The sequence below is a fragment of the Convolutriloba macropyga genome, unplaced genomic scaffold (genome assembly GCF_964194025.1).
Source record: "Convolutriloba macropyga unplaced genomic scaffold, txConMacr16.3 SCAFFOLD_2400, whole genome shotgun sequence".
NCBI classification, from domain to species: domain Eukaryota; kingdom Metazoa; phylum Xenacoelomorpha; order Acoela; family Convolutidae; genus Convolutriloba; species Convolutriloba macropyga.
Window position 1 is genome coordinate 1769 of NW_027452122.1, and position 14733 is coordinate 16501.

The 14733-nt window shown below is 51.5% G+C and overlaps 3 protein-coding genes across 3 annotated transcripts; 2 read left to right on the forward strand and 1 right to left on the reverse strand.

The window, feature by feature from the left end:
* The first annotated feature begins 444 nt into the window (after window positions 1-444).
* LOC142357225 (uncharacterized) lies at window positions 445-2267 on the forward strand. Its single transcript, XM_075408884.1, has 7 exons — window positions 445-583; window positions 778-887; window positions 1025-1050; window positions 1160-1211; window positions 1330-1386; window positions 1527-1574; window positions 1757-2267. The coding sequence occupies exons 4-7, from the start codon at window positions 1179-1181 to the stop codon at window positions 1826-1828; spliced, it is 210 nt and encodes a 69-aa protein (XP_075264999.1). The 5' UTR covers window positions 445-583; window positions 778-887; window positions 1025-1050; window positions 1160-1178; the 3' UTR covers window positions 1829-2267.
* LOC142357224 (uncharacterized) lies at window positions 1821-3472 on the reverse strand. Its single transcript, XM_075408882.1, has 2 exons — window positions 3333-3472; window positions 1821-3140 (listed from the first exon to the last, which is right to left on the reverse strand). The coding sequence occupies exon 2, from the start codon at window positions 2679-2681 to the stop codon at window positions 1842-1844; it is 840 nt and encodes a 279-aa protein (XP_075264997.1). The 5' UTR covers window positions 2682-3140; window positions 3333-3472; the 3' UTR covers window positions 1821-1841.
* A 4547-nt stretch (window positions 3473-8019) lies between these two features.
* LOC142357221 (cytochrome c oxidase assembly protein ctaG-like) lies at window positions 8020-9838 on the forward strand. Its single transcript, XM_075408879.1, has 6 exons — window positions 8020-8403; window positions 8506-8574; window positions 8653-8732; window positions 8882-9025; window positions 9120-9210; window positions 9492-9838. The coding sequence occupies exons 1-6, from the start codon at window positions 8020-8022 to the stop codon at window positions 9702-9704; spliced, it is 981 nt and encodes a 326-aa protein (XP_075264994.1). The 3' UTR covers window positions 9705-9838.
* Window positions 9839-14733: the final 4895 nt, after the last annotated feature.

Genomic DNA, 14733 nt, shown 5'->3' on the forward strand with positions numbered 1-14733 from the left:
TGACAGTGCCACTATCTATCCTCTTATTTAATTATGGGTGGTGTTAATTGGAACCAGTGGTTCCAGTCTTAATTTAGCCCAGACCGAAGCAACCCGAACTAAAACCGAAAAGACTTAAAACTGGTTCCAATTAACATTTTCCCTTTAAAATATGATACACCTACAGGTATACATAGGTTCATATGAGTGAATATCTATACAATTTTACAAGTCCATAATCCACATATGGACCCCAACCCACCCCGCCACCAATGTGTTTAACATGAGCGATATGACAATTAGGGTAGGTACCTACTGTGCTGTAGTTGCTAGCCCCGGTGTTCAGCCGGACTGCCCAAGTATCAACGTGTAATGCCGTTTGCCCGAGGCCCGTGTCCGCCGTCCCTCTGACAGACCTACAAAGCTAGCACGCTAACCGCAAGCGGGCAGTAGGTAGGTTTCGAACTTTCGCGTTCTCTGCGGTGAGCAGAGACAACCGAGGTGATCGATGGCATTGCACGATGATTTATCCTGGAATTGGCTGACCGAGGGGTTTGAACCTCCAGAGGGGAAATTCAAGCGAACCTCGAAGCACCGTCCTCGGGTAAGGGTGTTCCGATCTAGAGGGGACTGAAGTTGGTACTTGTCCTTCAATACTTGACAATGCAGTCCCCCTTCCCCCTCCCAGCCCGGACATCCATTCCTGCTCCCTCAGCCCTAACATTCAGACGCAAGGGACACCATGTCCTCCACATTTAACATGGCATGAGTTGCTGACCGACGCATTTCGTCCTGCAGCCAGCAGAAAAAGAGTCCCGGCCGCTGAAAATTACCTCAGCCCCATCTCTGGTGCAAGAACTGACAGCGAGCTGAGAACCCTTCTAACTGCTGATGGCAGAAATGGACAGGTGTGCAAATACAGTTTTTGCCCCCTCCACACACATCACAATCTGTTTGTGGTACCCCCGCAGATATGTGTGCATGCGTGCGCCCGTGTGTCTGTACGTGTGTAGAGGGGTATTAATGATGCATGTGTATCACACAGACTCTCGTCAGCTTCGGCTCGTCATGGTAAGCCACAGAGTTGCTCACATGGCCCTTTGGTTTTTCCTCTCATCCCCGACCGCCTGAAGCTCTCCTGGTGTTCCTGGGCTTGACAGTATGCATGCGGGCACTGTAGGTGCACCCATTGCCACGAAATGTTCCCGCATTTCTGGCGCTTGAGTAAGCAGGTACAGCCGAAACACATTCTGTGATTGTGGACATGCAATAGCTGTGCAGTGTCTCTATCAAAGGCATGAACGTGTACTCGGCTGAAGTAAGTTAGAATTCAATGGATACACTGTGCAGTTTCCCAGGTTTAGGTATATTGTTGCTCAAGTGGACTACATGCAAGAGGAAGCCAAGGTCAAACAAGAAACCCATACCATCCCCTGATGGAGTTTCCCCTTCCGGAAATCTGCCAATCTATTACTCACCAGCATGTGGCCAGTCAAGCAGCTGACGAAGGTCCCAGATAGCTGTTGACTGTGGAATGCATGCTGCAGGGAATACGGTACACTCCCACATACACATTCTTCTCCAAAGGGAAAAAGGTATGTGGTTGTGCAGAAGTTTGCAGACTTCGTCACTTGTTTGTCCCTGAATCCGCGGTATCCAGCATGTGCCACCATCGCACTGTACTTCTCGGTCGGGATAGCCGTGCTACAACTACCCATTCGTGTGCGCCAATGTCTGTTGCAGTCCTGATCAGATAGGCCATATACCAACAACACAGGTGGATGAGTTTTATGGATCAGACGAGAGGAGACTCCGTGATCATCTGTGGCTGCACTCCCCGCTGTACTAGTAGCTTACACAGTCTACAGGATCCGCCCTCTGTGGCGGGCCTTCTTCTTATCTTTAGCGCATACACAGCCATCTATACCGCAAGGCATAGAATGCAAGAAGAAGTTGGACTGGAGCAGCGGGTGGTTCTTGACCACCGCAACAAGATTCAGGATCATGTGGTTCTGCTTCCATATGCTGTCCAGTTGCTTGTTGCTGAAAATGCCATCCACCCGCAGCAATCTAACGGAATCGTCGTCCGGGGCCCCAGCTAGCAGTTCCTCTAGGGTCCTGCCCTTCTTGCTGCCAAGGAGAAAGACAAGGTATCCATGGGAGCTAATGAAGTCAATCTCAGTAGTGACTCGTCGCTCTGTTGACTCTCGAACATCATACTCCCACATAATCATCTTGATAGTTTGCTGGTGTAAAAGGCTGCGCATCCCTTGCAGTGACCTGTAATTAAAGCCCTCTGTCGATATCTTCACCACGGTCAGCAGCCCACCAAGCTGACCGAGGTTGCCAGCTGGTTTCACCTCATCATCCAACGCCACGACCTGCACCAACTTGCTGGTCGTCCCATTCTGACGCTGGTAAGTGTTGGATAGAAAAGTGGCGTGCTGATCGCCCATCCCTGTGAATCGGATAGGAAGTAATGCGCTCTGCCTGCCAACACCAAGGTTAAGGGGACGGATCTTCCCCCGAGAAGTCGAAACTGCCTCCACCAGCTTGTTGTAAGTGCTCTCCACAGGTTCGTAGGCAAACACATAGCAGTCCAGGTTGTCGATGTCAGATGCAAGCTTGATGGCGGCCAGAGAGAAGGTGCCGGTATTTGCACCGACATCAACAATGACCACAGATGCGCGAGGTCTCGGCATGAACTTTCAGGAAGCGGTGAATCATCCAAGCCTCCCCACGGGAGTCGAAGTCGTTCCGGTGCCGCACAAGTATTTTCATGTTCTCCACAGCGGCCCTGAGCGCACAGACCTTGTTGACTTTGGGCTCCTTGCGCCCTTTTGTTTTCAAGAAGGCATCAGACGAAGGCATGTTCACAAAGCTGACAAGTCCACCAAATGCTGAACTCGTCTTTCCAAGTTGGTCCATAGCATACACTGCCAGAATAGTGATCACCACAAGGGCCAGGAACAGAATACGCGGCCTTAGCTCTCTCTGAGTTGATGGATCCGGGGGCCGCATCAGAAGGGCTCCTGGAGGGGGGCTGGTGAGCTGCAGGTGCTGCCTTCCCCTGACCCCCTCAGACTGGAGAGTGCTTGCAGGGCTCGGTGCCCTCTTCACCTCATGTGTCACCATGCCCGTGCAGGAGAAAGAAGCGTATGCTGTGGGGTGTCAGATATCGTGAGGATCAGAGACCCAAGGGGTGTGGAGGTGGAAATTTGAGCAGCCCACGCCTCAGCAGTGGCCTCACGGCCCGGCGCAAATGTAACAGCCTCAGCCACGTTACCAGACACAACACCGACTTCAGCGCCAGTGTAGTTGCATCAGCAATGTGACTCTACTGAGGTCTTCACCTCTCCTTCTCGAAACAACGCTGATGGATCTTCAGTCCGTTGCCGCCAGTTGACCGAACCGGGCATTGAGTCGCTGCGAGCGCCGAACTGGTCGTCAAGCTGACCAGCTTCACAGGGAAAGTGTTTCTTTCCTAACGACGGTGGCAATGCCGCAGACGGTTTGGCGCGAAGGGAGTTCAAAATGATAACTGCATGAGCTTATTCCGCCCGCTGCTTCCCGGGAAAGTATGATATCGGAGGGTCAGTTTCCCGAAGATCAGCTCGATTCGATACAATGCAGTTGCACACGCCTTCATTGAAAGCCAATAGGCGTCGAGTGTGACTGGTGTCTCTAGCACCTCAGCTGCAGTGACCACTGAGCGCCCGCCAAACGACAAGGGGCACCTCTACAATAACACAAGCCAGGGGGCACATGGGTAGGGTAGCTCCAGAGGTAGGTATGAGTACTCGTACGAAGCAAGGGTACCGGTACGTATATATATAGGTAGATAGGTAGAGATCACCTGGAGGGTAGGTATCTAAGGAGATTTGTTACCAATTTGGAACAAGCAGAATTTGGAACAAAACTGTGCGTTTGCATGCATAAGATTCTCAAATGCTAATGAAAATTGGATGTGATTGGATCAACAGAAAGCTACATATTGAGGCTTTCCAAAGAGCCATCCCTCCCTTTGACTTATATTGATTAGATTTGGCCGCCATGGGCCGAACTGAACGCTCTGCACCACAGAAACCGTCACATCACACGCCAAGGTTAGCGATTCGCGAACACGGTGCGCTCCCAAGATAAAGTTAGCCGGCAGAACATGTACGGAATCGTCTAACGATACCATTCAGTCGAAATCCCGAGCGAAGTTCCGGATGTCAGCTCGCCAGCAGCGACCTCGGGACGTGAATTGTGTTGCAATCGGCTGCGACGGGTACGAAATCTTCACGAATTTTACGCGCTTTCCGCGGGTGGGCGGCATGATGTGATCAACGCCGCGTTTGATCGTGTCGCGGAACACGGACTGGCCCATATGGCCTTCGTCGAATCTGTCTAAGTTATATACCTGCTTCGCGAACGATTCCCGCTTGCGCTACCCCTCGTGTGTGCGGTCAGAGTGGTGGTGTGCGATGTGTTGGAATCAGCTGCATCGCGGTACATAGCCAGTACTGAGGCGAACGAGTGCGGCTGTTCCAAATTCCGGAAATCGGCCGATTTTGAACGTGCCGACCCTTGCACATTCTGCTAGAAAATTGTGCCAGTAAACTTCAAAATGCCCTAGGACATGCATATATTTTTGGAAAGCCTTGGTCTGTAGCTTTCATCCTATCAAAACAGGTGTCAGTTTAGTGCTGTCCCTGCAAAGTTATGCTGAGCAAGGTGCTAAACTGTTCCAACTGTGGTCAATTCTCCTTACTACCTACCCGGCCTGTATAATACATGACCGAGCGTACGAGTACTTTGGTGTACCTGCAGCTAGTTGATGTTCTGTACCTACTACCTCTAGAGCTACACTGTACTAGCCGGCACGGTCTCATTCAGGCTTTGCCCCCCAGGCCCCGGCTAACTATCCCGCCCACCTCTCTGACTCTAGAGGGGTGTAGAGCTACTACTGTACAGGCCGAGGGGTCTAACCGACGGCCGGCCGGCTGCCAGCAGGACCGACCTCTCTAGCGGCTGCCGGGATATATCGCGATATCGCTATCCGTACACCAGCAGGTAGGTAGGGTAGGTAGGTACCCTACGGATGGCCATCCAGGCCATAAAGACAAGTTGGGTAGGTAGGATAGGGTAGGGTAGGGCAGGGTGTAAAAAAAGGGTAGGGTAGGGTAGGGTAGGGTAGGGTACCTACGGCCGTGCGCGTGGGGGTTCCGTGAAGAATATACACTCATACTACAAAAGTTTTGTCACCTGGTCTTGGGGTACTTGTGGTATGGAGCACCAAGTAGCCAAATCTCAACAGATTATGGCCATGTAAAGCTTTAAGTGTTCGTTGTGAATGGACGAGACTGTGCATTGCCCCATATTGCAAATATAGTGCATTCCATGCTATTGATGTATTAAAGAATAAGATAACCAAGTGCCATTATGACTTGTGGCTTTTGCAAGGGTACAAATTAGAGACCAAGGATTATGGGAAACAGGCACGCTTGAAAGCTCACGGCTAGCTAGGAGTTGCACATTCCATATGGTGAGCTGGCCCATGGCTATCAATGGGTGGTTGGCGCGTTTGCTATGACAATATTCTAGTTCGACCACAATGGGCTGCAACGATTTTTTGCAATAAACAAGCAACACCAGTGAAATCGCTTTGTCATGGAACTTCTGCCCATTCATGTAAGGCATGCGCGTGAGATTCTGAGCACGCCTACCTTTGATGATACGAAGGCGTATAGGTCAGCCATGTTGGGTACCAGGCCCCAACCTGGTGGATAGCAAGCTTTCTGGCCCGCAATGGGTCCAAATCAGGGAGCGGGAAGCATTACAAACTAGGAAAATCATCTAAACTTCTAGCAAAGCTCATAGATCGCCCTATTACCATAGCGTCAAGTTGTATGGAAGGAGGCTCACACATGGTATTGATCTCGCTTCAAATGGTACTCCCTAGCCATTGAAACACAAGCCAAAACGAGCGAGTTTCACCAAACCCTAGTAAACCCTAAACTGTCCATGTCTCTAAACATAGCCTAAACAGGCTCTAATGCCCACCCTACTCTGGCCAGAGACGACCCTCATGTACATGGGGCTATGACCTAGCTCTATACCCTATAAACCTAGCTAGAACCTAGGGCTTCTCTCGAGGGCCCCAAAATTACAACGCCAAGCTCAAGATTTTGCAGTGATGTTTCTAGGGTTGCATGCCAGAAAACGGAGAATTCAAAAGAATGCAAGGCGAAAAAATAAAGAACCCCACTTAGCCCTGGCTGAACCCTAGGCAACAATTCGGGGCCCCCTCTTAAGGTGGAAATGTTCCGATCCTGGGATTCGAACCTGGGTAGCTAAGTGGGATCCCCCTCACCCATCCCCTTATCCACCTGTCGTACAACTGACAATGTAAATTCCGATGTCACAAAATAATGGTATATATACTGTTGCAGCGCGATTCGATACGGATTGTACGCCTACCCACGTGTTCGTCGCCAGAAAATCCGCAACCGCAACGAATTATACACGAAATCGTATTGACAAAACTTTTGTAGTAGGAGTGTACTTATTGGATCAGCCAGGCCCGGTTCTTATCGGTGCACGCAAGCAGTGAAAGCATTTCGAAAAAGATCACAGACCTGGAAAATTCAGTTCTACCGTCTGGCGGGGTTGCCACGACCCACGCGGTGGATCCCTAATTATAGGAATCACTTTCCTTTTCCTCCTCTGATTTCGCCACTAATTTGCATATTTTCCGGCCTTTCTCGGGCGTTTTCTATTCTTTCCATGGTTCTCGGGAAATTAATGTCCGGGGTCCCCAGAACATGCACGACAATGTTGGAATGCGGTTAGAATCTGTGGAATGTTCTTCATTACAATTTTCAACTTTCATCTCGTACAAATCTATATGTAGCGCTACTTCTACGAGTATTTAGGCACTCCCCCAATATATATGCATGCAATAGTGGACGAGGGTGGGGGGGGAGTGGCTGATCAGGTTTCCGGCCGAACTGGGCGAGGATGTCTTCGCAGCGCGGACCGCGGACAGCTGCGGGCGGAGTGCGGAGTGCGGAGGGCGGCGGGCGGATGTCTGCGGAGCGCGGCGGGAGTGCGGAGTGCGGAGTGCGGCCGGCCGGTGTCTGCGGAGCCGGCCGGCCGTGTCTGCGGAGCCGGCCGATGTCTGCGGAGTGCGGAGTGCGGATCGTGCGGAGTGCGGACTGCAGACTGCCATGCCGGCCGATATCCGCGGAGCACGGACGACTGCGGAGTACTGCGGACTCATGCGGAGTACGGAGTTTTGTTATTTAATTAGGCAGGCAGTTCTAGTTAGGCAGGCAACCGTTTACCGTGGGAGTGGCTCAGGTTTCCGAGCCGGCCGACGACACGGAGCGCCGCTGCGGAGACGGATTGCGGAATGTGGAACGCAGCAAGGGTTAAGGATAATTATAAAACTTTTACTTACAGGAGTTGCAACTCCTGGCGGCCTCGTTTCCGCCCACGCGTCTTCTAGAACGTTCCCTAGCTACCCTGATCCTACAATATTACACCTACCTGAATACGGACAACCCCTTCCATAAAATACCTACTCTGTTCGGCCCGATTCTATCTTTTCTACATTTTCCACGCTTTCCGTTGGTTCCCGTATGAACTTACACAGTGTTAACGACACTGTTCCGGGGTCCGGTATTTTAGCAAGAAAACTACAACCTCAGCCTTGTACATACCTACCTACCCTACCGGCGGCTACCTAGCGATATCCAGTCTCAACTCCTACTCGTACGAGTTACTACCCTACCAACTAACTGGACTATATTCCTCTCTAGAGAGAGAGCTACTGCAGCTGTCGTCCGGCGTCGCCCACGTCAGCCCACATCCTGACCGGTGGCCAGGAACCCTCCGGCCTACGGCCGAGGGTCGGGCCAAACCCGGGCTGTGCAGAAACCTGCGCACCAGCACAGATAGGGCTGACTCTGTGGATCTGCGGGCAAGAGTTCAGTATCAACCGCACCACATGATATCCTGTTCCTTGCAGCCGTATCTGTTTCAACTCCCAGAATGTGGTCAATAGTAACGCGCTCTTTGTGTCGTGCAACCGCAAAGAGCAGCTTATGGCACTCCTTTCCTGGGACCTTCCCTGCCAAGAGTCTCGCTCAAGCAGCTGAGCATAGATTCCACAAAGTAACTAGTGCCGCAGAACTACAGTTGTCTCGGGTTCGGTTGTGCTACACAAGCTTTGGGCAGCATACAGCAGTCCATAAGCTTTCAGCAAAGACAGATTGTGTTCCTGTGGTTTCTGGGTTACCATTGTTTCACAATCATATAGGCAACAGACTGTTCGCCAGCCAAGCTGGAAACAATGTTAAGGGAGCAAGGATGCGCAATTCGGCCGATGCATTCTCGCAAGCTCGCACCAAGTCTGGTGAGCAGGCACTCTACTTGGTGCGTGCGAGACTAGCACCGCAGTGCAATGCATGAGTATCCGGGCTACTGTCAGTATCTGAGATTGGATGTACATTTTCCAACATTGGAATGCTGATGCAGGTAGCAGTAGTGGTCGGAATGATTGGAATCACATATGCCTCGGTGCCATTGTATCGCATGTTCTGCCAGGTACAGAAATTGCCTATCACCTGCTTGCAGCTGTCGTCGTATGCATCTCTGTGTTTTCAGCCACTGATTGTGTTTCAGGCTACGGGGTTTGGCGGAACTGTGCAACGTGTGAAGACAGTTGAGGAGAAGATACGAGACACAACACCAGAGAAAGAAAGGTGACACTCCACATAATATGGCGCAGTGCTTCGCAAGCCTTGAACTGTAGCGACGTTCAAGTATGTATGTGAAGCTGTGCGATTTCTGTTCAGTTTTCCCATGAGGTGTTAATCCTGTTTTGCACCCCCCACTCAATCTGTTACACCAGGGCACTAGCGTCCCGTAATCTAACTGTTGAGTTCAACGCGGATGTGGAAGATGGCATGCCCTGGAGATTCCGGCCGACACAACGGTCTGTACAGATCAAGCCTGGTGAGAGCGCCTTGGCATTCTACACTGCCGAAAACACCAGGTGAGTACTGCGCACCAATACCCCTGTGGCCTGATTGTGGGTACCGTTGAGTGTCACACTGGCATTCTGACATTGCAATGCCACTGAATTGCAGCAAGCGGCCCATCACTGGAGTTTCGACTTACAATGTCACCCCTCAGGCGGCAGGGGTGTATTTCAACAAAATCCAGTGCTTCTGCTTTGAGGTAACCCAAATCAGAAGATATTACAACCTCTTGAATCAATCATTGCCATCATGTACACCTACAGCACTACACTTTCGTACGCTGTCGTATCGTCAGCGCTTCCAGAACCTTCCCCTTCTACAGTTGATATGCAGGTCGGATACACATAATGTTGAACCAAGTTTACATCCCTGGCGGTCTCTTCTCAGAGATCCCTTCCCTGAAGTACTCATTCATGTCTCAACATATCTTGCAGCACACCTAGCGATACTGAACTTGAGGTCACTGAATGTTGTGCTCAGGAACAGAAACTCAGGGCCGGTGAGAAGATCGACATGCCTGTTTTTTTCTACATTGACCCGGAGTTTGCCACCGACCCGCGCCTGAAAGGGGTTGACAACCTGACGCTTTCATACACCTTCTTCATGGTTGAAGAAGGGAAAGAGTATCCCCAGCTACCACAACCAGGGCAACCGGCGCTAGCTATGGAGTCCCAGCAAAAGCTGCAGGGTTAGGGGACAGTGAACAGCAGGATTCTTCGTGGCCCTTTTCCCTGTCCCATGGGCGCGCTGTCCTTGATTTGTGGTTGTTTGCTGCCTACTGCGTCCAAGTTGTTTACTAGTGAGCCGTGGCCTCGCGCAGTTTCCATGTGTTGGTACTAATGCGTACAACCATGCTGGTTTCGAATGGTACTGGCTGTTGTTTGTAAAATTGGAAGCGCCAACCAGGCACTGCTGAAAATGTAGAGACACGTGGCTATGTGAGGATCTCTGTGCCCGTTTCTTTTCTCTGCAATTTTGCTGAGAGACGGATTCGCCTCATCACCTCTGCATGCTGATGTCCTGTATGAACTGGCGAAGATGACATTGCAATGGGGACTTGCAGGCCATGCCATCAGCTCCGCACGCCATACGGAATGTGGCGTGTTGTTTGTCGCCCCCGACTTTTTGGCATGACCTCTCCCTTTCCCAATATCACCAGCTCCATAGATTCAACAATCAGTATGGTGAATTAATGTCATGCCTTGATCCTGCAGGTCCATACATCCACACCCAACATATCCAAGGTAGGTACATAGGTCCTAGTGACATCCCCACATGCCATTTTGAATCAACATTCCCGAAACCTTGATGTCCCTGGGTTCTGATACGTTTGCTAGCCATTCCTCACAGGAATAATTCTGCCCAGCAGCAAGGGCCCCACTCTCTGAAGGAACACGCAGGCTTGATCGAATCAGCACTTGAGGGCAGATGCCTTGGGATGTGTTGTTGACCCACTACAAGCAGGAGGCAGCGACAAATGACACGGTGATCGAGAGTGAGACTATCCCAGACTTGAATGACTCCAGCCTCTAGCAGATACAGTGCTACAGCAGCTACAGTGCAAGCTACCCTACTACCCTACCTCTGAAAGCATACAGTTACAAAATGTAAACGTACAATATGATGAAGACGACGTTTGGTTTCTACGTCCGTGAGACAACCTACCCTGATTCGTTTAGATGTCGTCCTCCGTCGAAACATAGTGAAGATGCTGTCGATCTCCCGTACTATTCTAACCGGCTTGCATGCACATGGTCCGTGATCCGTCGATGTTCAGCACGCAAATAGAAAGGGTACCTAGCTAGTAGCTAGGTATACACTCTAGGCCCTAGTAGAGGAGGATTCACGCAGGATGTCAACATGGCGCGCCGACATGCAGACAGCAGAGCTAGTTGAGCTAGTACAGTTATGGCCGGGGTACGTTGTACGTGGGGTACCTACCGCAGTTCCGAATCGAAGCAGTTCACTATTCAGATCTCCGTACATGGCACAGAAATATTTCTCTAGGCCTGGTAAAATCTGGTCTTCTTCACCCGCCCCGGGTATAAAATCTGGTAAAACTAAGATCGAGACTCGAGTACATACCCAGTGATAATACTTAAAGGTCTACCAGTACTTTAGGCCCATAGTAAGGCTACAAGCTATTGGATTTAAATTAAACTGCCATCCCAATATTCCAGTGTGTTCCCGACTCCCGTGTGGCCGTGGGCCGTGGCCCGTGTCCGAGTTCCGGCCCATTTGCCATGATCGAGAGTAAAAGCAAATTCCTCCGTACACACGAACATTGTACGCCGAATGCAGTTCAACCAAACATTTCAAGCACTGGTTTTTTTTTTTCACCCCCGGGGAGGAAGGTCAGCACTGGTATTTATTAATACAATTTTCTGTTGATGACCGGAAGGGTGGGCACTGGGCCCGGGGCTTTTCGAATTTCGACCCACCTTCTCCCGTGGGGGTCAGAAAAAAGGTCTATTGATGGAGTTAAACAGCGATCAGTACGTAGGTGTGATGGGATGGTTACAGGTACGTAGGTAGAGATAGTAGGTAACTACCTTGCCTTGTACCTGTACCTTATTAAAATAAAATTACAATTAAAATTATTAAATATGTGATGTACAGTTTGTACTTGTACACTGACCTGACGATAATAATATAGCGACGTGCTAGCTATACGACTCCAGCAATCAGCATCCGACAATCTCCCGTGCCGTTTGTCAGTTGGTTTGCTGCTGCCGCTCCTGTGCAGGAAAAACTTCGCGTACCAAGTAGCATGTCGCTCTCGATCGATGGGAACAGCCAGCCTGGGTGTCTCAAGCCGCCGAGTCATACCGCCTGCCTTCCTGGCTTCACATCCGGAAGTAGATCTCTAGTTTGCAGGAGTTTGCTGAGCATTAGCAGCTGCAGCCGTACATCGCTGGGCATCTCGTAAACCGTATCTGCAGCTATACTCGGACACATTTGCTTTCCCGGCGCGAGTGAGCTGCGCGGACGCCCGGCTGGAGTATCGCAAGAAGAGCGTGTCGGGACAGCGTCCATGGAGAAACAATGCTAACAGCAGTCTATTGGAGTGAATCTTCATACACGGGGACATTGTAGACAAAATCTTGAGTATTCAGTCGGATCTGACCCTTGCGCATCAGAGGCGAGCTCCCGTGGTCGAGCTGCTCGCCGGACATTCAGCCATGGGTCAACTTCGGCTCTTGTGCTGCTGGGTTGTTTTCGTGGCGCTGTGCTTGTCGCCGGCGCAGTCCATCGATTTTGGACACTCAGAGAATTATGCGCGAATACTGGATCTCATGGATAAGGAAGGATATCTAGACTCCCGGATGTCAGGTCAACAGGTCGACTCCGACTCCGACGCCTCGTTCTACGGTCACGAACATATGCAACGTGACTACGTTATTTCCAAGACGTTCAAGGCAGGACCTTCCCCATCGGCGCGGAATTCTTTTTACGGCAGCCGGGCTGTCGAGCCTGGTAATCTCTCCGAGCCTTCCAAACAGGGATCGTTTGGTCCAGAGCTCGAAAAGCAGAGAGTGATCTCTGGGGAACTAGGGACAGTGACCCCAAGTTCCCCAGCCCTGTCGGCGACTCGTTTGAACACGGAAAGCAGATTGGCTGAGCTTGCTGCTTACCTCTTGTCTCGGGGAGCGCGGTTCGAGTACACAGCTGACACGGTGTACGGACAGGCTGTTGCGGCGCCCGGGAGCTTTTACGGGCACCAAGCTGGGCAGTTCTACGGGCACACAGTCGACTTTGCTCTGGATGCGGTGAAACGTCACTCTGTCCTTTCCGGCATGCGTTTGTCTGACATTCTGGAATATGTCAAAACTCGTGCTCCAGCCGAGCTTGGAGATTTCACGGAGGAGGAGCTTCTCGAGGCACTTGCTCGCGCTGATAGTATCGTTCGCTCCGGCCTCAAAGGCGCAGCTCGGAGAGGGACTTTCGATGACCCGGGCAGCAGTGGCGGGGCCGGTGACAGCAGCAGCGGCGGTGGAAGCAGCAGCAGTGAGAGCTCATTCTACGGTTTCTATGGGCAGGATTGGAGCTTCTATGGGAAGAGCGAGCTCGCAGACTGGATCCGGGACCATTCGGAGTCTAGCTTCCTAGATAGGTTGCCTCTGCTAAGTGAGATTGAAGACCCGCGAGTCCGGAGAATCGTGAAGAAGCTCTATGACAGGTTCAGCAGCAGCAGCAGCAGCAGCAGCAGTGAAGGAGACGGTCCGGACAAGGAAAGCAGTGGCGGAGGTGGTGATGGGAGCAGTGGCAACGATGATAATATCGGAAGCAGCGATCACAATGGTGACGGATATGGACAGGCGGAGGCTAGTGTTCAGCGGGCCGCTGCGCTCGTCGGCAAGAATGTTCCCAGCCACGACTTCTATGGAGTCTACGGATTACACCAGGCTTCTGACGTTACACGCCACCACAAGAAACAGCAGCAATCGGATCTCCTCTCCGTATCCTTCACGCTGAGCGTCACGGACTACTACCCAACACAGGCGGAGTCCGATGAGCTCCTGTTCCGCATTCAAAGGTCGATTCAGGAAGCTGCTGCGAGACTTGGAGTTGCCCGATACCTGGAGTTCGCGCAGATTAGCCCACCTCGACAGGTCGGACCTGACACAGTAGCTCTCGATGTGGAGGTGGTTTTCAATCACAACGCGAATGGGGTGTACCAGCTCGCACAGATGCTGCGTGAGAACGTCATCTACGTTTTCCCACTGACGGAGTACGCCGGCGCCAATGTGTCCGAGGTCAAGGTCTCGGCTTACGACCCCGATATGCCGCCTGCAGATCTGCCATATGGTGCAAGCGCCAATGTCACTGGATATGCAGGCCAGATGGCATTCAACTCAACAGATATTGCTGACTCCCGCGTAAGAGAGCAGACCTCAGCTTCTGCAGGTGGATGTGCCCTGGATCGATTCAGTTTGAATGGCAGCCCTAACTGCTGTTTTTCTCCGTTTCAGCTAGATGCCAGATACGAGTGCTGCAAGGATCCTGCTGGTGTTGATGAGTGTGGAGTTTGCGGAGGAACAGGGCAAACGTGTTCACTCCAGTTTTCCACTCGTATTTCAGTTCCTGCTGACAGTGATTTCAGTGATGTCACCAGCAAAGCCTACAACACCCTGCTGCAAAAGTATCAGCAAGGCATTGCTCTGCTGTTTTCTGAATTTGACTTCATTGCTTCCGATGTGGAGATTTCCGCTAACACAGTCAGCATTCAAGGCGGTGTCCTACGGCGCTTGCTGTCAACACCTGACAACTATGACCAATCTTCCCCGGCCATGCAGCAACTGCAGTCTATGGAGACTCAGACAGTTGACATCACTGCCAGCGTTGAGCCCCGAACTGGTCTGGGTATCCCCCGGCTAGCCCTGGCGAAGAAGCTGTTCCAGAGAGCCGCAGATCAAAAAGCTCAGTACGAGGAGCTACAGTTTTTGGCTGTTCTGGAAGTCAAGCGCGTTGGGGTGTGCTTCAACGGCTTCTGTGAGGTTGGCGAAATGTCAGATCCTCTAAACCCGTCTTCGGCATCGGGCACTTGTCCACAGGATTGTCCAGTTACAAAGCTGTGCCCCATGCCTGTTCGTCCAGTGGCAGGCGAGGCCATGAAGCCTTGTGCTGGACGCGGATTGTGCAACAATGACGCTGGGACATGTGCGTGTGACAGCGGCTACGGCGGTGAGGCATGCAGCAAGTGTGCTGAGAACTACTTCCT